Source organism: Henckelia pumila, chromosome 3 (assembly GCF_033568475.1).
Source record: "Henckelia pumila isolate YLH828 chromosome 3, ASM3356847v2, whole genome shotgun sequence".
NCBI lineage: Eukaryota > Viridiplantae > Streptophyta > Magnoliopsida > Lamiales > Gesneriaceae > Henckelia > Henckelia pumila.
In genome coordinates this window covers 48760907-48781774 of record NC_133122.1, presented here as the reverse complement: position 1 = coordinate 48781774, position 20868 = coordinate 48760907, and the positions used below count along the sequence as shown (strand labels likewise).

At 29.3% G+C, this 20868-nt stretch overlaps 2 protein-coding genes and 4 non-coding genes across 7 annotated transcripts; 2 read left to right on the top strand and 4 right to left on the bottom strand.

Annotated features, from left to right (window-relative positions):
- Nucleotides 1-169: 169 nt before the first annotated feature.
- Nucleotides 170-3765, top strand: LOC140887532 (beta-glucuronosyltransferase GlcAT14B-like). Of its 2 annotated transcripts, XM_073294811.1 has the most exons (5): nt 170-1009; nt 1208-1283; nt 1383-1498; nt 2865-2946; nt 3037-3765. In XM_073294811.1, exons 1-5 carry the CDS (start codon nt 424-426, stop codon nt 3377-3379), a joined length of 1203 nt encoding a protein of 400 aa, XP_073150912.1. In that variant the 5' UTR covers nt 170-423; the 3' UTR covers nt 3380-3765. The 2 variants fall into 2 exon arrangements, with proteins under 2 accessions (XP_073150912.1, XP_073150911.1); XM_073294810.1 differs by having other exon boundaries at nt 2865-3765.
- Nucleotides 3766-10537: 6772 nt separating this feature from the next.
- On the bottom strand, nt 10538-10637 carry LOC140893657 (small nucleolar RNA R64/Z200 family). The gene has a single exon (XR_012153250.1). It is a non-coding gene; the product is annotated as a small nucleolar RNA R64/Z200 family (small nucleolar RNA).
- A 68-nt stretch (nt 10638-10705) lies between these two features.
- LOC140893656 (small nucleolar RNA U54) lies at nt 10706-10793 on the bottom strand. Its single transcript, XR_012153249.1, has one exon. It is a non-coding gene; the product is annotated as a small nucleolar RNA U54 (small nucleolar RNA).
- A 69-nt stretch (nt 10794-10862) lies between these two features.
- On the bottom strand, nt 10863-10939 carry LOC140893929 (small nucleolar RNA SNORD18). The gene has a single exon (XR_012153487.1). It is a non-coding gene; the product is annotated as a small nucleolar RNA SNORD18 (small nucleolar RNA).
- Nucleotides 10940-11034: 95 nt separating this feature from the next.
- LOC140893655 (small nucleolar RNA Z199) lies at nt 11035-11115 on the bottom strand. The gene has a single exon (XR_012153248.1). It is a non-coding gene; the product is annotated as a small nucleolar RNA Z199 (small nucleolar RNA).
- A 3478-nt stretch (nt 11116-14593) lies between these two features.
- On the top strand, nt 14594-20407 carry LOC140891585 (probable prolyl 4-hydroxylase 6). The gene is made up of 8 exons (XM_073300160.1): nt 14594-14783; nt 14903-14989; nt 15118-15175; nt 17539-17649; nt 19426-19483; nt 19611-19789; nt 19888-19936; nt 20021-20407. Exons 1-8 carry the CDS (start codon nt 14722-14724, stop codon nt 20317-20319), a joined length of 903 nt encoding a protein of 300 aa, XP_073156261.1. The 5' UTR covers nt 14594-14721; the 3' UTR covers nt 20320-20407.
- Nucleotides 20408-20868: the final 461 nt, after the last annotated feature.

The window sequence follows — 20868 nt, the reverse complement described above, 5'->3', positions numbered from 1 at the left end:
TGTAGGTGAACGACCCAAAAATATTTTAAAATCCTGTTTCAATAGAAGTCCTAAAAATTATTATATTTTATGATTAAGCACTAATAATAGATAATATATATCATTTCCTCTACCAAATAAATATATTATACTCAATATATAAAATAATGAAGAAATTTAGAAAGGAAATGAGGCGCAATTCACAACCAAAACCAAACTAGCAGCAGCAAATCCTCACCTTTCACCCACCTCCATCGCCCCTTCTCTCTGCACTGTAATCATAAATTTCAATCTCCTTAATTCATCCCGAAGATCTCTTTTGCATTTTTCGGATTTCTGTTTTCATCAAAACCCGCAATTGATTCGCTTATACCTCCAGTTGGGGAGTTATATTTGGATCCTTCTTCCATTTTTTTTGTAAAAATTCGATGAGAATTGGATGAAATGAAGAAGCTCAAGAACTACTATCTACACTTGCGCCACCCACAAACAATGGAGAGGAAATGGATCTTCCCACTAGCGATTGGCTCCATAGTTTCTTTATTTCTTCTGTTTCTTACCACTTTAACCTCCCCAGATGGCACGCCGCTGCTGCCGCTTCGCCGGTACTACTCACCTATGTCTGTATCATCTATATTTATTGAGTCGAAGCTCCACCCATTACCGGTTTCCGCCCTTCCTCCGCCCCCGCGCTTTGCTTATTTGATATCTGGCTCCGCCGGTGACGGTGGGATGCTTCGCCGCACACTCCAGGCGCTGTACCACCCCAACAACCAATATGTCGTACACCTCGACGCGGAATCATCCCCCGAGGAGCGACTCGATCTGCATAATTACGTTGAGACCCACTTCATTTTTAGGAGATTCAAAAATGTTCGGATGATTACCAAGGCTAATCTTGTGACTTATCGTGGGCCAACTATGGTGGCGAATACCCTACACGCGGCTGCCATTTTGCTGAAGGAAGGTGGGGAATGGGATTGGTTCATAAATCTCAGCGCCTCCGATTACCCACTCGTCACTCAAGATGGTAATATTGGATTTTGAAAGCTTTATATCCTAGGTTGTTTTTCATGTTTTTTTTGGGAATTTAGGCGGAAAGATTGGATTTTTTTGGCCGAATTTATAGTTTGGGGTTAATAGGACTTTGCTAAATCGTTATAATATTACATTATTCGAATTGAAGTTAAACTTTGGTTCTAATTTGTGGGTTCTTAACATCGACCAGATCTGCTGCATACATTTTCATACTTACCTCGGGATCTCAATTTCATTGATCATACCAGCAACATTGGCTGGAAAGAGTAAGTGGGCACCAGTAAATTATCCAACTATACTTTCATGTATTGTATTTTGTTGGATTTCGAGTGATTTATGGTCATAATTTATGGGTACTTTTGCAGATTTCAGAGGGCGAAACCAGTTATTATTGATCCAGGATTGTACATGTCCAAGAAGGCTGATGTGTTCTGGATTACACAGCGCAGAAGCGTGCCTACGGCATTTAAACTCTTTACTGGTATGCTTTGGCATCTGTATTTTTGCTCATCTTATTTGCATATTTTTTGCATTTGCTCTGTGAGACATGTTGCTTTTTTTGGCTGAATGGTATGGGAATGAGTTTTGGATGCTTCTTTGTTCTGTCATGTGCATTGTACCCAATACTTTTTGAAAACTTCATTTGTTGGCTTGGTATCCTGCTGTTCATGGAGTGATATTTTTTAGAAAACTTTGGATTCCATGATTCTTTTTTTGTCATTTAAAATTATGAACACTCCACTTCTTACTAGTCCGATTCTTTCTCATCTAAGTGCTCAACTTATTTTCCATACATGAAAAACTATTTATTCTCTAATGACTTTATGGTAACTTTATGATTAGGTTTGTGTTGGCTAATCAAACAGGTTCTGTTTGTTTTCTCATCCTTTTCGTTTATTAAATCAAGCACAAAAATGTGTTTCCAGAGTTGTGTTTAAGAGTTATTTCTTGAGTTCTTGACAAATTTTGGCTTCAGACAGGTATTATTGAAGAGTTTTTACTTCTGAAATTCCTATAATTTTTTATGTTAGTTTTAGAATTTTCTTTCCTGCATTTTAATCCGAATTTGGAACTTCAGGTAGAATGATGAGTGAGAATACTTTACATGTCTGGGGCTTTTGAAATAAGTTTTATGGCTTCTGGGCTATTTTTTCATTGGCGCTGGGGGTGTGTGTGTCAATTCCGTTTCTTATGTATGTAGCATTAAATTTTCAGTCGTGTACATACTGAGATTTTTAAAAAATAATAATCGATATTCACCTTCTAACTTCCAATGTTGTGTGTTGAATTTGGTTGACTCTAGTTTTGGATCAATTGCCACTCTCTATTGTTATGCTTTTCTTTTTATTATGTGGCTAAGGCGTGTAGAACCATCCAATGAAAAGGCTCATTGTTATGTCAAGGACTGCAAAGTAGATACTTTGAATACAATAACTCGACGATGATCGAATTATCTAATGCTTTTAATAAGTACATATTTCTTTGCTGCCTTCTATATCAGTTTATTTACAGTTGTTTCTTTGTTTGGTGCCAACTTTAAGGGGCTAGAGTTTGAATATGCACCGAATGTGTGCTTGCACACAAAATGTTTGCTACCAACTTCCTACCGACAATGGTATTTGATTTTTAGAGGAAATTCTTAAGCACTGATATTTGAGTTATTGAGATGAAGGGAAATAAAATTCAGTGATAAAGCCTTGGGAAACAATGAACGGTCAGTAGCATAAATTTAGTTTGTGGGGTAAAAAGTGGATTCCTCCTGGGAAGGGTTTTTAAAATTCTGAGAAATTTGTTTGCGCCTCAGAAGATCATTGTTCCATATGTTGACTGAACTATTTTCCTTCCAGGATCTGCATGGATGGCATTGTCTCGATCTTTCATTGACTACTGCATATGGGGATGGGACAACTTACCTCGAACCGTTCTCATGTACTATGCAAACTTCATTTCTTCTCCTGAAGGCTATTTCCACACTGTTGTCTGCAATGCTCACGAGTTTCGTAACACCACTGTTAACAGTGATCTCCACTTCATATCATGGGACAACCCTCCAAAGCAACACCCGCACTACCTTACTCGTCAAGACATGCAGAGGATGGTAAATAGCAACGCTCCATTCGCAAGAAAGTTTCCACGTGATGACCCTGTTCTCGACAGAATTGATGCCGAACTCTTGTTTAGGAATCAAGACATGTTTGTCCCTGGAGGATGGTGCGTAGGGAGCGGTGAAAATGGGACAGATCCGTGTTCAGTTGTGGGTAATGTCACTGTTCTCAGACCCACTGCAGGTGCCAAGAGACTAGAGAACATGCTAAAATCTCTTTTATCAACTGAGAATTTTCGGCCACGACAATGTCAATAGCCAGTCTTGTCCTGGATAAAGCAGTTTGTTCATGCCACCATTGACTTGCTTAATCCTCTCGATTCAAGATTCGCTGCTCTACTGTTCCATCTCGTTCATTTTCTTAGAGAACCATATCCACTTGTAATTACGGGGTCACGGTTGTGTAGCAAAAGAGTGATGCAAATGCATGCAGGTGAACGTTTTGTTGTTGCTTAGTGTTCCATATTCAGCGGCAGCCATTTCTTTTGTTTGAAGATTTATGAGAAAATGAAGGATACTTGTGGTCTGTGGAACGAAACTCTAGTTGTTGGGGTATTGTGCTTGATCTTCTGGTGTATTACCTTACTCGAGGCGCCGATTCTCCCATGTGTGGTAGGAAAATTCATTTCATGGGTTCAATAATATAGAGAATTTTCATTTGATAAGATTCAATAGATTTTATCATTATTTAAAACTCCAACAACAATGACACGCTGTGGCTCAGCTACAAAAAAAGGGAAAGTCAACAACTATTCAATCTCCTTTAAAATAAAAAAAAATTAACCTTCTAATTCTTCTATACCAGAAGTAGCTGTTCGTTATGTTTTCAAGAATAGTACTATTTTAATTTGATTCGCTACCTACTGATTAATCATAAAATTGATGTATGATTTATTTATTTATTTATTTTATTTTATTATTATAAAAGCATAAATCGTCTCGTATAGATCGGGTAACATCTCTTGTGACAAGGTTATTTTTAACTCATTACGCTATCTTGGTGTAACACTAACTTCGAGATAGTGTTATTCATACATCAAAATATCAAATACAAAACTCATCTCCAATTCATTCACTCTAAACTTTACATTAAAAAAAATATTATCGAAATATTCTCTATTATTTTTTCACAACAACTAATTTATTTCACTAAATATTTTTAAACACAATAATTTAATATCAATAATATCTAAAATAATAATTTCTATATAAATATTCATTAGATATATTAGTGTTTGTAATCTTAATTTTTTTTCCAAAATTGTAATTTTCTATTCAATGTTAATTAATTAAATTAGGGTTACATCATTTAGAGAATTAAAATTACTATTAAAATAAATTACAAGTGAAAATAATATTAAGATAAAAACAATTAAATATAACATTCATAATTATCAAATTAAAATTTATTATTTTATTCAATTCATAATATAATTTAAAACATAAATTTAGTTATTTATTACATAAATAAAGTTTTTAACTAATTTATTCCATAAAATATTTATAAACACAATAATTTATATATTTATTATTTTTTATTATTTAATTTAGAATTATAAAAGAATAATTAATAGATGTAATTATTTATAAACAATTTATTTAAAAAATTATACATTTATTGAAAATATAATCAATTATTAAAATTTTAAATCAAAATATCCTAAAATTAACAATTACAACAAATAGATTATCATTTAAAGATATAATTTTTTTTAAAAAAAAAGATAATAAAAAAAAACAAGAATCTAGTACAAAAGAAAAGGGAAAAAAAAGGGAAAAAAAAAAGGAAAAAAGGAAAAGCTTAACGCTATTTGGTGCAACACTATAGCATTTCTCAATCACGACGCTAAATATAGCGCTCGGTTGGAGGAATGAATCCAACACCAAAACACCAAATTGGTATTGGGTTGAAGAAGCCTTGAGAATAGTTGAGAGTTAGATATTTAACGTGCGTTCTTACAAGAATGACAATAATTTTTATCGAAAATTATACGAGATATATCACAAATTCAAATTATCAAATAGTGTCTCTATGAAAATTAACAAGTACTTCATTTATAGATATAAAATTACTTTTATCAATATTTTATTTATTTCTTAGTTCCTTTTGGTTGTTGGTTTTATTATTGTCTTTATGTGTTTAAGGGCATCTGCATTCGTCCTTGTTATAAGACATGCACATCATCAAAAACATGTGGCCTATATGTCACATGCTCATTATATTAACATTTTTTTTTCATCCACATTTATTTTAACATTAACAATCATTATTTATGAGTCTCGTTGTCCACTTATTCAACTTTATTCTTTATTTTATGTTAAATAAATACATTTTTCAATTTTATTTACAATCTTTAAATGATTATTATTTTTTAAAAATAATATCATTATTTTAATATATTCACTACTTAAAATTTTTCATGATTGTAGAAATAAATATAAAAAAATAAGATGATGAAAATAATAGGGAGTAGATTTTGAGAGTGATTTATTTATTTATTTTTGGAAGGTGATTTTGGGAGTGATTTATGATATATTATAATGTGTTGGAATGAATAAACTTGTAGAAATTGATGATTATTTGTAGATGGATGTTTTATTTTTTATTTTAATTAAAGTAGAGGTTAACTAGCCATTTCCATTAGAGGTAATTTTTTAATTAATTCAGATTTATTAAAATAAATTTAAAAAATATAAAAATTTATTTAATAATAAAAAATAACTTTGGAAACATCACTGTGTTTGGACTAAAAAATATAATTCGGATTCGGATTTGAAATTTAATTTGAATTTTGAATTGAAATATGAATTGGATTTGAATTTAAAATTAATGGAATTGAAATTCCATTTTGGTGTTTGATAAAAAAATTAAAATATATTTTGGAATTTGATAGAATAAATGTTGGATAAATGATATTTTGCAAAAAAAAAATTGAAGATAACTTAAAATTTATAAGTAAAGTATATAAATTTATTTTTAAAAATAATTTTATTGTTTTTTATAAACTCGAATCCAATGAAATCTCGTGAAATCCAAATAACTTCGCAAAAAAGTGAAATATCATCAAATATCAATCTCGTTTTGAAATCATAATTTTCCAAACACTAGAATAATAATTTTAATTACAAATTCCACCAAATCCGATCTAACTCCATGGTTCCAAATGGAATATTTCATGCTACATATAAAGACACTACTCCATGATAGATCTAAGAATAATCATTCATCAATACATACAGAGCCTATTAAAAAATAATAAACCTCGCATATATTGATAAATGTTAACCGTTAAAAGTATGTCAAAGCAGCGTCCTTACACGTATCGTCCGCCCCACACTCTTCCATGGCACATGCAAACACGCACCAGTATGCAAAATTTTTTTTAAAAATAAAAGTTAAATGAACACGTTCAATGCATGGAGGAGAGAGTGAGTGTTATAACATCCACTTACATTGATTCTAACATCATTGATTGTTATAACCTCAGGCGTGTTTGGTATATGGGATTAGCCAAGGATTGCAAAATTATCCCATGTTTATCTCATTTTTTAGGCTTTAGCCCATAACAACCGGCCCGTGATAAAGCGACTGTAGACTTGGAAAATTGAGGGAAAAGAATCTCAAGTTGCAGAAGGTATTGTGAATCACGAAGTGCACAGTTCCAAAGATTATGGGCCACTTTTACGCTTGTGCCCTTTAATAATATTTGTTTAATTAACACATGGGGGCATTTTGGTCATTACAATAAAAAATTTAAAAGTTATCCCATCATTTTAATATAATACCAAACACCATATAAATTTATCATCATTAAAACTTATCATTCACTTTATCCTAACTAATAGATATAACTTATTAATCTCATCACACGTACCAAGCGCACCCCCACAGTTTAACACAAACGTGGATGCTCTTAATTAATCAAGGATGAAACTCTAATACAACTATAAATTTTTTTAATAAAAGTTTTAAATTTATCTCTTACTTTTGACTCAAAGGACATCATCATCCTATCATAAGTGTAAGGAAAATTGTTTGTTTTTTTTTTTCCATAAGTTTGCTTATTTGCAATATTGGTTTTATGTTCTCAGCCCCGTTTGGTAGTTTGGACTACCTTTGGATAAGGGTCAAATCCAATGTTTGGTTGAATTTTAACAAAACATGCTAGTACTTATGGCCCGTTACAAAGTAACTGTACCGCTGGAAAATGTGATACTATTGTCCAACCAAAACAGGTGGCATTAATAAGTCTCGAGGATGCGTTTACTTAATGAGATGAGATTACATGTCATAAATCATATTGGGACTATTAAAATGATTTCAAATGACGTGGAATAATGATGGATAAACAATAACATGTTTACTTTGAGTTATTAATTTTGGGATTGAAACAATGATTGATGGACGAATTACAGCTTTACCCTCCACCTATGTTAAATAATCTTATGTTTAATTTTGTGTTCATATATAATTTGGATTTGATTATTTTTTTAATATTGAAATTATTATGGAAAAATTGCTTTTTTGGTCCTGTAGGTTTGTCACTTTGCGATTTTGGTCCTCTATATTTTCAGATTTCACTTTTAGTCCGCTATATTTATTTTTTGGCAATTTTAGTCATTTTTTCGATGTGGCGCTGATGTGGGATCAATGCAGCGCTGATGTGGATGTGACGTGTATAATGTCACGTAAGCATTTTCGAAGAAAAATGACTTAAACTGCCAAAAATCGGAACATGCAAGACTAAAAATAAAATATGAAAACATAGAGGACCGAAATCGCAAAGTGACAAACATATAGGATCAAAATTGCAATTTTATCAATTAATTATTGATTCATAATTGAGTCATTTTCACGTATCAAAATTATTTGGTATAAAAATATGTATTGTTTTAAAATAGTTAAAATTGATAAACTGAGTTATAAAAGAGAGAGAGAATTTGGGAAGGAAACAAAAGAATTAAAAGAGGGTAGATTAGGATTTCTGTAGATTTTTTTTCACAAATATTATTAATGATATGTTATACCATATATAATTAAGGATGAAATATCTCATAAAATAAGATTGAATGACGGGCGTTGAGATTTGAGGAAAATTGTTTTTTTTTAAAGTAAACAATGAATGATATTGGATTAACAAGCTTATCCTATGGTTATCAAGCCAAGTAAACACACCCCGTGTACAATGTCTTGGATTACTTGGTTTTTCTCATTTGTGCCCTTGCCCCAATATTTGTTCATTTAGGCACCGTCAAACTTTCTAATATTTTAAATACTATTCATCATATTTTAATAATTATTAACAATAATAATAATATTGTTATCAATCTTTATTTAACGTTAAAATTGATATTCAAATTTTTATTACTAATTCCCAATAAATTCATAATTATATTATCATTAAATTTAATGATTTTTCAAATTTTAATTAATATTTTATAGTAAAAAACTAAAAATGTAATAATGTTTTTTGACGAATAGTAAAAATGTAATAATTAACTTAATAACAAATAATTAAAATTAATAATATAACTAATTTAATAATTAATTTAATTACTGTTTACCATATTTTAATAATTATTAATTAATAATATATTATTTATTTAACAGTAATTGTTTCCAATTAACTTTAACATTAAAATTAATAGTCCAATTATTTATTAATTTTTAGTTATCGAAATAAATTCATATTTATATTATTATTAAATTTATTATTTCTATTTTTATTAATATTTTAAATTATTTTTTGTGGATTGAATTAAAATTAATGAAAATTCAATATTTAATATAATATTTATTTAAAATTTATTAATAACGGTAAGGATAAAAAGTCATTTTTCAGTTTATCATTATCTCAATCTCAATATTAATATTATTCAAATCAAACATGACATTATCTATTTCAATTCTATTCAATTCCTTCAATAATCCAATTTAATTTATCCATACATTATCATATCCATTGACCAAACAGAGCCTCAAAGTTTAGTTTTAATCCCGTATATTATATTTATACATATCTTATGATAATTTTGCTTTTTTTTTTTTTTTTCTAAATTGATCAATATAAAATCAATATAATAATGATGTGACGATATATCAAAACTAGGGGTGCAAACGAACCGAACCTGTTCGTGAGTTTTACGAGCCCGCTCGAAAAATATTTGATTCGTATTCGAGCTTATCGAACTCGAGCCGAATTCGAACATGTTCGAACTTTTTTTCGAGCCAAGCTCGAGCCGAAATTACTCTGTTCGATAGTTAGCTAATAGTTCGCGAGCCTTAATATTTAATTAATATAATATAATTATATAATAATATATATACATTTCGAGCTTTCGAACCATAATATCCAAATAGTTCACGAATATGTTCAAATATTTTGAACCGAACTCGAACTTCATTTCAAGCCGAACTCGAGCCAAAATATTTGAAATTATTGAACTTCGAATCGAGCTCGAATATACTCTTATCGAGCCGAATTCGAACCTTAAAATTTTACCATTATTCAACTCGATTCGCTTCGTTTGCACCCCTAATCAAAACCGAATAAAAAAAAAATACTAAAATTATTATTAAATTAATTAAATTAAAACTTAAAATTTATATAAGTAAATTGAGATTTTATGAATAAAATACCTAAATCACAAAATAACCAAAATAAAAAATAAATTTCCCATACCTACATCACAACTAAATCAAGAGTTTTTTTTAATCGTTTATGCATGATACGAAATATTCATGTATTATTATTTTATTACATAAGAACCTGCATGCTTAAATGTTATCATGTATTATTAAAGATGCTTTAAATCTTATTGGTTATAACTGCGTTTATGAAGATGTATACTCTCTATTGTTAAAATTATACCATATATTATACTTAATACATCAAAGTGAAATTCATATCCCAAAATTGTCATTAAAATTTGAAAATGGTCGATGTATTCTATATAATTTTTGCGTATCGATTTTAGAGAGATGATATGCATAGAGATAACATACTCCAAACAAAACGATTCTTAACAAGAACCGGGTTGCAATTTGAATTAATAAATTTTCTTCAAAAATTGAAATCCGTTGTAACAAAAATAAATATTATCTTTTACCAGCTTAGCCAGGCTTATATGGATTTTTACAATGAAATTAATTACCAAGACTTTTATATGGACAAATCCTCTATCTTCTCTATCTTCCCTTTGTCATGCTAGAAATCATCCTCTGAAATTTGAAGAGGTTATTCAATTCTTTCTACTATTTTCCCAAGCAATTACTTAATACTCAAATTTTCATTGTTTTTCACCAAAAAACAAAATTTGATCCTCTTTTTACTATGTGGTAATGGTAAAATAACATTCCCCAGATAATAAAAAGATCAGCAATTGTTTTTTGGGAAAGAAATTGGAAATTTTAGAACTCTGCTCAGAAGAATGAAATTTCCTTCTCATAGATTTTGATAACAAAATCTCTGAAGTCTGACATGTGAATTTCTTTCATAAATCTTCACAGCAGAAGAAAAGATTCAAATAAAACACAAAATAACAGATCGAAAAATAGCATCCAGACAAAGGCCAAATCACGGCGGCTCTCATCCTCGGGAAAAGATTTTTCTACTCATACGGAATTTCGGCATAGCGTATATCGCCTTCACAGGCAGATAATCATCGAGCCGCCGATAAATTTTTGAAATAAAATCGAAATGGTTAAAAAAATTAAATAAAAATTTGGATGAACAAAAGGGAGATCAGAGTTGGTTAGGGTTTTTCAGTCACGGTTTATTCAGAAACACGGACCAATTAAATTCTTCATCACATCTCCCGATTCAAAAGAAAAAAAAATTGGATTTTCGTTCGAGGAAAAGAGTTATCGAACTCAAAATCAGGAAATTTTTAACAGATTCGAAGATGTGGTGAATCATCAGAGACTTAAATACAATGAATCATGGAGAATTTGCCGTTCATATTGTTGCAGTTTTTTTCTCATCAGATGATCTACATACATCGAAAGGGAAAACAAGAAGAAAAAAATGGGACATAGGGGGGAAAATCAAAATCATCACCAGGAAGAATCGTTTTCGCCTCCAAGATGAAGCTTTCTTTATAAATAGAGGGTCTGAGATTAGGGATTTATGATTTGGAAACCCTAGTTTGGGCGGCGGGGTGTATTGAGCAAGAAACTAGGGCAGCTGGTAGAGTATATAAATGGGCCTTAATTTTATGGCCCAATGAAGGTGGTTCTGACTTGTGAACAAGAACCAGGCCTTAAGGTGGTTCTGACTTCTGAAAAGAACCAGGCCTTCTGTGTATCATTATACTGGGCTATGCTTCGAGTTTAGCAAGGCCTAGCCCGCAATTCTAGGTTCGGTTCAGGCCCACACGGTAGATGTCGAGTTATTGATTATCTCAATTTACCCCTTCAACTATGTACATTTGTCTACTTAACTCCTTCTATTATCGACAGCATAAAAACACTACCACCATACCATTTGTTCGATGGTGTTAAAAAATTAGCTTAGTTGATAATATATTTAGGCCCCGTTTGGTTTCAAAAGCCAGACCAAAAAAACACTTTTTAAGTGTTTTTCATTTAATAAAGTGTTTGGCTGACCAAAAAAGTGCTTAAATAAGTACTTTTTTAAGTCAAAATTAGAGCTTTTTCAAAAGCAAAAAATTATAGCTTAAAAAAGTGTTTTTTTTTAAAAATGTCTACCAAATCTAAGCAGGGTCTTAATAATATGATATACTTATCGCCGTAATAAAATAATTGTTGTTCCTATTTTTTATATATAAATTTTTACTCTGATGGATTTATTTTCGAATCGCAGTTGAACTAGCTAGCATAAATGAAGGTTAAATATGTTCATTTTGTTAAAAAAAAATCAATAATTATATTTTGTATGAATGATTAATTTTATGATTATGATTTTTTTAGTTGGATAAGAGTTTGTTGAAAATTGAGTATCGAACTCGAGATCTTGTCACCAGAGACGGAGCTAGAGGGGGGGCGGTGGGGGCCAGTGGCGGACCCATGTAGGGTCCACGGGGGGAAATTTTTTAAAAAATTATTAGTGTATATTTATATTAATTTTTTAATAAAATAAAATATGGTGCATGGTAATTTTAAATAATATTGATGTATTATATTCCAAATAAAATATGTTTAATAACTCATCAAATAATTGTATAATGAATTATTATGAATTGATTATAATGTTTTAACTTTTCTGGCGTCTTTTAGTTGATATAAAATGCACATTCATGATTGTTTTATGAATTGTATCCAATAACGGAGTCAAATTTTTATCTCTATTCAAACTAAAATTTTCTAAGCTCTTTATTTTTTTTTATGTGTTGAGATTTTATCTTTTTATTTTTAAAATTGTTCACCGGGATATTGACAAAGTTGATTAAATTTAATGTATAAAAAATAGGAAAAAAAATTAGGTCGCCCAAGCGGCCACCCGGGCGGAACAACACATAGCTCCGTTCGTAATTATGCCCCCCGACCAAATTTTCTGGGTCCGCCCCTGGTGGGGGCCGTCGCCCCCCCTCAATTTTTCCAAATTTTTTTGTATATATTATATATATCATATATATAATTAATTAAATAAAAAAATAAAAACTTTTTTTATATTTGTGAGATCAATGTATATTTTTCATTAATCCCGCAAGAACAAACTCTGATACAAAAATTCACATAATATGAATCACATTTAATTGCAAAAATTTTAAAACAAATGTATTCGATGGTTTAACAAATAAAAAACAGTTAACTTTAAATAAGTATTTATATTTTTTAATTTGATTTCTTGTACAATCATCAATTTTTTAATGTATCAAACTACTAAAATTATATTCACTATTATAAAAAACTGAAAAATAATATATATGTTAGTATGTATAGATATATTAATTAGATTAATTTAACTATTTCAATTTTAATTTTAATAGAACGTGGAGTTTTAGGTATTAAATTTGTAATTAAATATGGAAGATTTATGTTTTAACATTTATTCGTTGATATAACACTTATGCATATTTTGTTCAAAATTTCATAATAAATTTAATCACTACTTAGTTTGAAATTGCATATAAAAAAAATGAGTATAATAATTTATCTAAATATATATAATAAACATGTAAATAAAAAAATTACATATTATTTTAATTTTTAATCTAAATGTTAAATATTTTCTTTGCAGTGATTAAAGTTTTAATTTTAATATTTTAAATATTGAAAAAACTTTGAAACAGTTGTTTTTAACTTTTACATAATTTAATATAAACCACATGTTTAATTTTTATTTTAAATTTCTTTATAAGAAATTGAGTTTTTTTTTCAAAATTTTAATTAAATTTTCTCATTGATATGAGTCAAAACTTATTTTTATATTATTATGTATATATATATATATTTTAAATTTTTTAATAATCAATAATTACATAATACTAAATTCGCCCCCCTCACTTAAAAATCCTAGCTCCGTCCTTGCTTGTCACATACTTGAGATATTTCTATCAGACGAGATACACGTCATCAACCTTTTATGATTTTGAATTTAATCAGCAGGGTTAATATATTATCTGACTGACTCATGAGTGGACATTAAGGAATAAGGATATCAAATAAGGTGTTTAATTTTGGCTAAACTTATTATAAAGAGCTTATAAGCTCTCAGAGCTTAAAAGCTGTTTTAGAAGCTTATAAGCTGTTAGAACTTATTTTAAAAATAAGTTGTTAAAGTGTTTGGGTAAACTTATTTTAAACAACTTAAAAATGTTGATATGTTTGGTATTATAAGATCTTTTATTGTCAAAATTACCAAGAAGGATATAATTTTATGAAAATAATGTTTCGAGTTATACATATACGAAAATAATTTTAGAATAAACCTATATTAAAAAATAAAATTGTTTTAATATTCTACTTTTAGAAAAATTTATGTGATTTGTAATTTTTTTAAAAAATAATTTTTAATATTTAATGAGTGAAAGATAAGATGGAGATTTATTAAAATATTCAAGGATATTTTAGAGAGATGAAATATTAAAATAAGATCTTTTTAAAAAAAGTACCTCCACCCTTACTTTTTTAAAAATAGCTTATAAGCTGTTTTTAAAAAAAATTACCAAACAAATTTTCAGAGCTTAAAAGCTCTAAAACAGCTTATAAGCTGTTTGAAAGAGCTTTTAAACTCTGTCAAACACCCTCTAAGTCGTGCAAATTATCCTTAGGCACGGCAAACATTTTCAAAGGGTAGTACAATAATTTGTCTTCGCGTATCGATGCATTATTGAAATCATTAAATAAAGATTAATGAAAACATGTACTCATTGAATGGCCACTTGTACTAATAAGTAGCAAGTCAAAGACTTACATTTAAGGATCTACTCGCCAAATTATGAAATAAATAATAATTATGCATGTATTAATTTCTACTGTATATGTTTTTCCTAGTGTAGTTAATTTATACTTTATTCGAGCGATTGAAGTGCAAAAGCACTGCATTGAGCCTCAAGAATATCTCAAATTAGCCCCAGCCAACAAATATATGGAAAAGAAGGAAACAATATTCGAATCAAATTAAATCAATTGATATATGGACCCAAAAGTTCTTCTCGTGATGGTTTCGTTGTGTTTCTTCTTGCAGTTATCCAGTGGGTAGGCCTCTATTAATTACTCCCTTTTGACCAATATTCATCTTTCCAAAAGTTTCATTTAAATATATTGTTGATTGTTAATTAATTTTGTGTTTGTGTTTGTGTTGCATGTAATATCAGAAAAGAATCGTTGTTAGGATTGGCAAAGGGTTCCTCTTCAACTCCATTCGATCCATCGAGGGTCACCCAAATCGCCTGGAGTCCCAGGTTTGTTTTATATATATACTTCCATAAAACAAATTTCACAATAAAAAAAAATACAAGTACTATATATTCCTTTAATTTGTACGTGTGTATATATTAATCATGAGTAGTGATGATCGGAATTGTGCCAGGGCTTTTGTGTACAAGGGATTCTTGACCGATGAAGAGTGTGCTCATCTCATCTCTCTGGTTAGCCTAACTTTGACATCTGCAAATGCATGCATGTATTATAATGATCGGGTTTGATGGTTGAGTAGATCGAGTCGGTAAATGAGCTTTTTCCTTGTTACAAAAAATTTGGATAGTGCTATGTATACATTATGACACCTTTGAGTGATAAGATAAGTAATTCATAGATAAGTAATATAATGTAAATTAAAAATAAATAAAAAAAATAGTTAATATATTATTTGATTTGATGGATAGATTATAATTTATTTGATTTAATTGATGTAAAATTATTAATTAATAAATAGATAAATAATATGAAGAAAATAAGACAAAATTGATTGGGATAAGTTATACATATATTAATAATACATCAAACCAACAATTCTTCGTCTTGCTAAAAAAAATTAGAAAAGTATCTCAAAATTATTTTAAAATTTCTTTCTTTTCAACCAGCAATTCTTCGTCTTGCTAAAAAAAATTTCACTAAAATATTATTTATTATTTTATTACGTACTTATAGAATTAATTTTACCGAGTTCAACAAAAGTCATTATTTTATAAAATTTTAAAAAATAATTGTGAACATATATATAAATTTTTATTGAGTTCAACAAAAATAATAATTGTTTATTTTTTATAGTAAATATATTTAAAATTTTTAAAATTAAATTTTCAAATTTATTATGTATTTAAATTAAAATATATTTATTATTATGTGTGATAATTAATATTTTTTTAAAAAAACAAAATAAATAATCAAATCATGTAGATTTGGGTTGATTGTGTTAGTCGAGTTCTGGTCGTCGCTATTGATTTATTCGGATTTGGTTTGAGAAATTTTTAAAAAGTTTTTGTACTTATTTGATAAAATTAAGAAATATTTGCTATATTTTTTTTTATTCAGAGACGGACCTATTGAGTGGGATAGATTGGACATCACACTCAATTTTTAATAGTACTGGTTATATATTATAAAGCCCATATGAGATTTAATTAGCTAGTATATTAAACAAACAATGTATAATCATAATAAAGTCCAATCAAGCATATTAGAAATTTAGGTAGCTCACTAAAAAAATTTATACTAATAATGTAAAACTCAAATTAGTCAATTATATATTTAAAAAACATAAGATATTTATTAGCAATTTACATCATATTATGTTCTCATCCTTCACAGATATTTCAATATATGTAAACACCAAAAGTCGTACACACAAATCTATATCATAAGAAATAATATAAATCACTTGTTATTATGATCTAATTTTGTTTTTGATTTCAAAACTCACATTTAAATTTCACAAAATTTTAATGATGAAATTTCTTATATATTTTCGTATTCCATCATTTTTTAATTTGCATTAAATTTAAAGTTTTCATTATACTATATTTATGTCTTGTAGTGACAAAAAATGAAATTTGTCATTGAAAAATTACATAGATTGTTCGAACTAGTTTATTATCCTTTAAAACAAATTATTGTTTTGATCGTTTTACAATATATTTTAATATTTTTTTCAAAATATATATACTTATTAATTTTATATCAAGTCCTATAACGAGCGAAACCCTCGTTTTGTGTTGCTGAGACATGCGCCTAAGGAGAAAGTCTTTGCAACCGAAGTGAGCCGAGTGACGTGCTCCTATTTCCTTATTGTATCATAAATTTTCTAACATGTACTAATTATTTTATAAAACATTGTTTTTAAAATACTAATTATTTTATAAAACATTGTTTTTAAAAGTAATTTTTATATTATCTAGTAAGTATATTTTAAATTTCGTACAATGAAACTTTCAAATTTAAATTATATAGAACTATATAAGTGAGATTTTGTTATTATGTATTTAAATCAAAATATATTGATTATTATTATGTGTATTTAATTATTTTGTTAAAAAAAAAATAAAAAAATTGGGTCCAACCCGAACCTTAAAAACTCAACCTTAATTTATCCGATAATTTTCTGGTCAACTCAGACCGGGTTCAATTTTGGCACCTTTAAAACTGCAGAATAAATAATAAAATAAATAATAATAATATTTTCGTTCAAACCATATTTTTTAGCAAGACAAATAATTGAAAATAAAGATATTTTAAAAAAAATTGATATACTTTCCTAATTTGTTGGACGTGTAACCCTCTATGTAAGACTATATGTACACATAACTTTATCCCAAAAAATTTACCAAGCACCATATATAGTTGATTCTTTTTGTTTTGTTTTGTTTTTTATTTTTTACATATATAGTTGATTCTGATCACTAGGTTTTGAGTATTTACATACACGATGTCTCTCGTGGATCATGAACCGTAAGTTTTTGTTTGGCAAACTTGTATAAGTTTTATTGTATTTAAGCATGTATGAATTGTGTAGGCACAAGGTAAGTTGGTGAAGTCATTGGTTGCCGATGACAAGGCCGGGCAGTTTCAGTTTGTTGTGGGTGAGCACCGCACAAGTTCGGGCATGTTCCTTGCCATTGCCCAGGTTCACTCAATTCTCATTTCTCAGCTAAAAATTTAAATAACATTTCATCAACAAAAATACACACAAAATTAATGTTATTTCGATTAAGAAGGTTGATTTACTATACTAAAACATCTAAAGAGAGTTGATCGGGCTATTGGAGTACTAATCGACAACCAATGTCACTCGACTATAATCCCCAGAACATCTAATTCAACAAGTGAACGAATCATTTGGCCAGGGGCGTATCCAGAATTTTTTTTCTTGGGAGAGCTTCCATATAAATTATCAAAAATCTAAAAATTTGGAAATCCTAAAACCTTCATTTCAAAATAATATAAACAAAACAAACATAAATATTAATATTCCTTTTTGACATCTCTTTCAATTTGTCTATCACTATAAACATAAAAATATCAGTTAGAAAAATAATATTTTTCTCTATGAAAATCGAAATCAAACAATGACTTACTTCCAAATATTAAAAAAATGATAACTAACACTAAAAAACTTATTAAATTAAGGAAAAATTGCTTTTTTGGTCCTGTATGTTTGTCACTTTGCGATTTCAGTCCTTTATATTTTCAGATTTCAGTTTTAGTCCGCTATCTTTATTTTTTTGGCAATGTTAGTCCTTTTTTCGACGTGGCGCTGACGTGGCACCAATTTAGTGCTGATGTGGAGCTGACGTGTACAGTGCCACGTAAGCATTTTTGAATAAAAAGGACCGAAATTGCCATAAATCAGAACATGCAGGACTAAAACTGAAATGTGAAAACATAAAGGACCAAAATCGCAAAGTGACAAACATACAGGACTAAATTTGCAATTTTCCCTTAAATTAAATATGATAGAACCTGTCAAACTCAATAAACAAACTAGGTGACAATGACAAACAGAGAAATTTAATTTGGAAACAACAAAACTCAAATTCAAGCAAATAATAGGTTACCAAAATTATCCAAAAACTCAAGCATAAATTAACAAACTAATTACAAATTATAATCTATATTTGAAGAAATCTAGTAGTCATCATTCACGGGCATTGACATAGAAAGATTTAAGAAATCCTAAATTTTATAGAATAATAAACAAAAGAAAATATAAAAAGGCAAGTTGAAGATGACAAAAACGAGTAAACAAATTACCTGAGGGTTAAGTTGATTTGGTGTGGTGATTACTGATTTGGTTTGGTGATTTGCGAAGAAATCAGAAAAGTTGGATTGTGCCAATTAAAAGAAGAGCACGCCGGTTTAGGTTTCTATATTTTCTTTTTTAATTTTCTTCACGCCTATTTGATTTTTATTCTTTCATGGTGATTAATTAATAATTGGGCCTTATATATAGCATACCTATATTAATTTTTTTCACTTGTGGGCTTGTTGAGCTTAAGCTCAGTAAAGCCCCTATATAAGATACGCCCCTGCATTTGGCTCAATATGTATGCATATGATAATCGTAATACATTCAAATAATTCAACTCAATGCATTTAATCAACAAAAACAGGTAATCATGCATGTATGTGATTTAGGGACTCGAGAATCAATCTAAACTCGAGTACTCATCCTTTTTCAATTCGATGACGTCTTTTAACTTTTTTTCGATTCGATGTCGCTTTCCATCTGGACAAGCTACAAGAACGAGAATTTTAATCAAAATTCTATTCAATCGTAATTCAACAAATATATATATATTGTTGCAATTTGAAAGAAAAAAAAAAGGCTATATATTGCTAGCTAGTCGAGTTCTATTACGATCTTCCCATTGACACATTCATCCAATTTTGTTCATGTAAGGATGAAATAGTTGCTGGTATTGAGGCCAAAATAGCAACATGGACCTTTCTCCCACAAGGTACTTGCATTTAATTAATTTCCCATTGATTTCACACCGGAACCAATTGCTTATATGAACACCATGTATATATATAGGAAAGTAATATATATTTGTTGCATTAATTAATTAATATAATAACTCGTAGAAAACGGAGAGAATCTCCAAATATTGCACTATGGTATCGGCCAAAAATACGAGCCACACGTCGATTATCTTTACGACAATAATGACTTGGAAGTAGCTACTGGAAACCGAGTGGCCACTGTACTCATGTATATGTCCGATGTCGAAAAGGGTGGGGAGACAGTTTTCCCTGGATCACATGTATGTTATATATCACAAGTTTAAATATTATATATCAATAAATGAATTTCAGTCTTGATTCTATATATTAATATATATATATATATCGAATATTGCAGGCGAGAGGTAGCGATAACAAGACCGAATGTGCTTCATATGGCTATGCCGGTACGTACATATTGACTAAAAATGTAAATATATATATTTTGTATATGTATTGCATATCGTGCTTTGATTTTGTTTTTTTGACAGTGAAAGCTAGGAAAGGAGACGCCTTGTTGTTCTTCAGTCTTCATCCTAACATGACCGTCGATCCGTCGAGCTTACACGGGAGCTGCCCGGTGATCACGGGCGAGAAATGGTCCGCAACAAAGTGGATACACACAAGGTCTCTTGTGATGAAACGCGTCGTAGCAGACGGCGTTTGTGCGGACGAGAACCCGAGCTGCCCGGGGTGGGCACTCGAAGGGGAGTGCGAAAAGAACCCATTGTACTTGATGGGTTCGGAATATAACGTTGGCTATTGTAGGAAAAGCTGCGGCATGTGCTAATCTTTGAGGGTGTTTGAATGATTAAGGGTGCATGGGTGTGTACACTTGCAAAACTATTGCTAGATAAAACTGCCAATCTTGAGATGTTTGCGAGAATTTAGGTTGTGTTTGTCGAAAAAATATGTTTTTTTTTGCAAGTGGTTAAAATTTTAAATTATAATAAAGTGAAAAAAAATTCATAAGTTGGTAGTATTTAAAAATAAAAGTGAAAAATTAAAAATCAAATTTGGGTAGTGTTTGATAAATAAGTGATTATATTGATTTTAAGTTTTAACATTAACCTTTTCACTAAATCACTTTTGGAGAATCATAATCACCGTAATGTTTGGAAACTCTAAAAATAAGTGATTATAGATTTTTTTATTCTTAACAAATTTGTCATAATCACTTATTTTCAGAAATTCCAAATACTACCTAGCTTTTGGATTTCAATTAAGTTAACTATAAGTTAACACATAATCTGGATTTAAGGAACACACAAGAGTTATTTTTTAAGCCACCAGAATCTAATAATCACTTTTTTAGTGATTACAAACACTCCCTTGATGT

Coding starts and splice junctions, on each gene's coding strand:
- LOC140887532 (XM_073294810.1), top strand. CDS start 424: ATGAAGAAGCTCAAGAACTACTATCTACACTTGCGCCACCCACAAACA. Junction 1,010..1,207: donor CCCACTCGTCACTCAAGATG/GTAATATTGGAT, acceptor AACATCGACCAG/ATCTGCTGCATACATTTTCA. Junction 1,499..2,864: donor GGCATTTAAACTCTTTACTG/GTATGCTTTGGC, acceptor TTTTCCTTCCAG/GATCTGCATGGATGGCATTG.
- LOC140891585 (XM_073300160.1), top strand. CDS start 14,722: ATGGACCCAAAAGTTCTTCTCGTGATGGTTTCGTTGTGTTTCTTCTTG. Junction 15,176..17,538: donor GTGCTCATCTCATCTCTCTG/GTTAGCCTAACT, acceptor TGAATTGTGTAG/GCACAAGGTAAGTTGGTGAA. Junction 19,937..20,020: donor TGCTTCATATGGCTATGCCG/GTACGTACATAT, acceptor TTTTTTTGACAG/TGAAAGCTAGGAAAGGAGAC.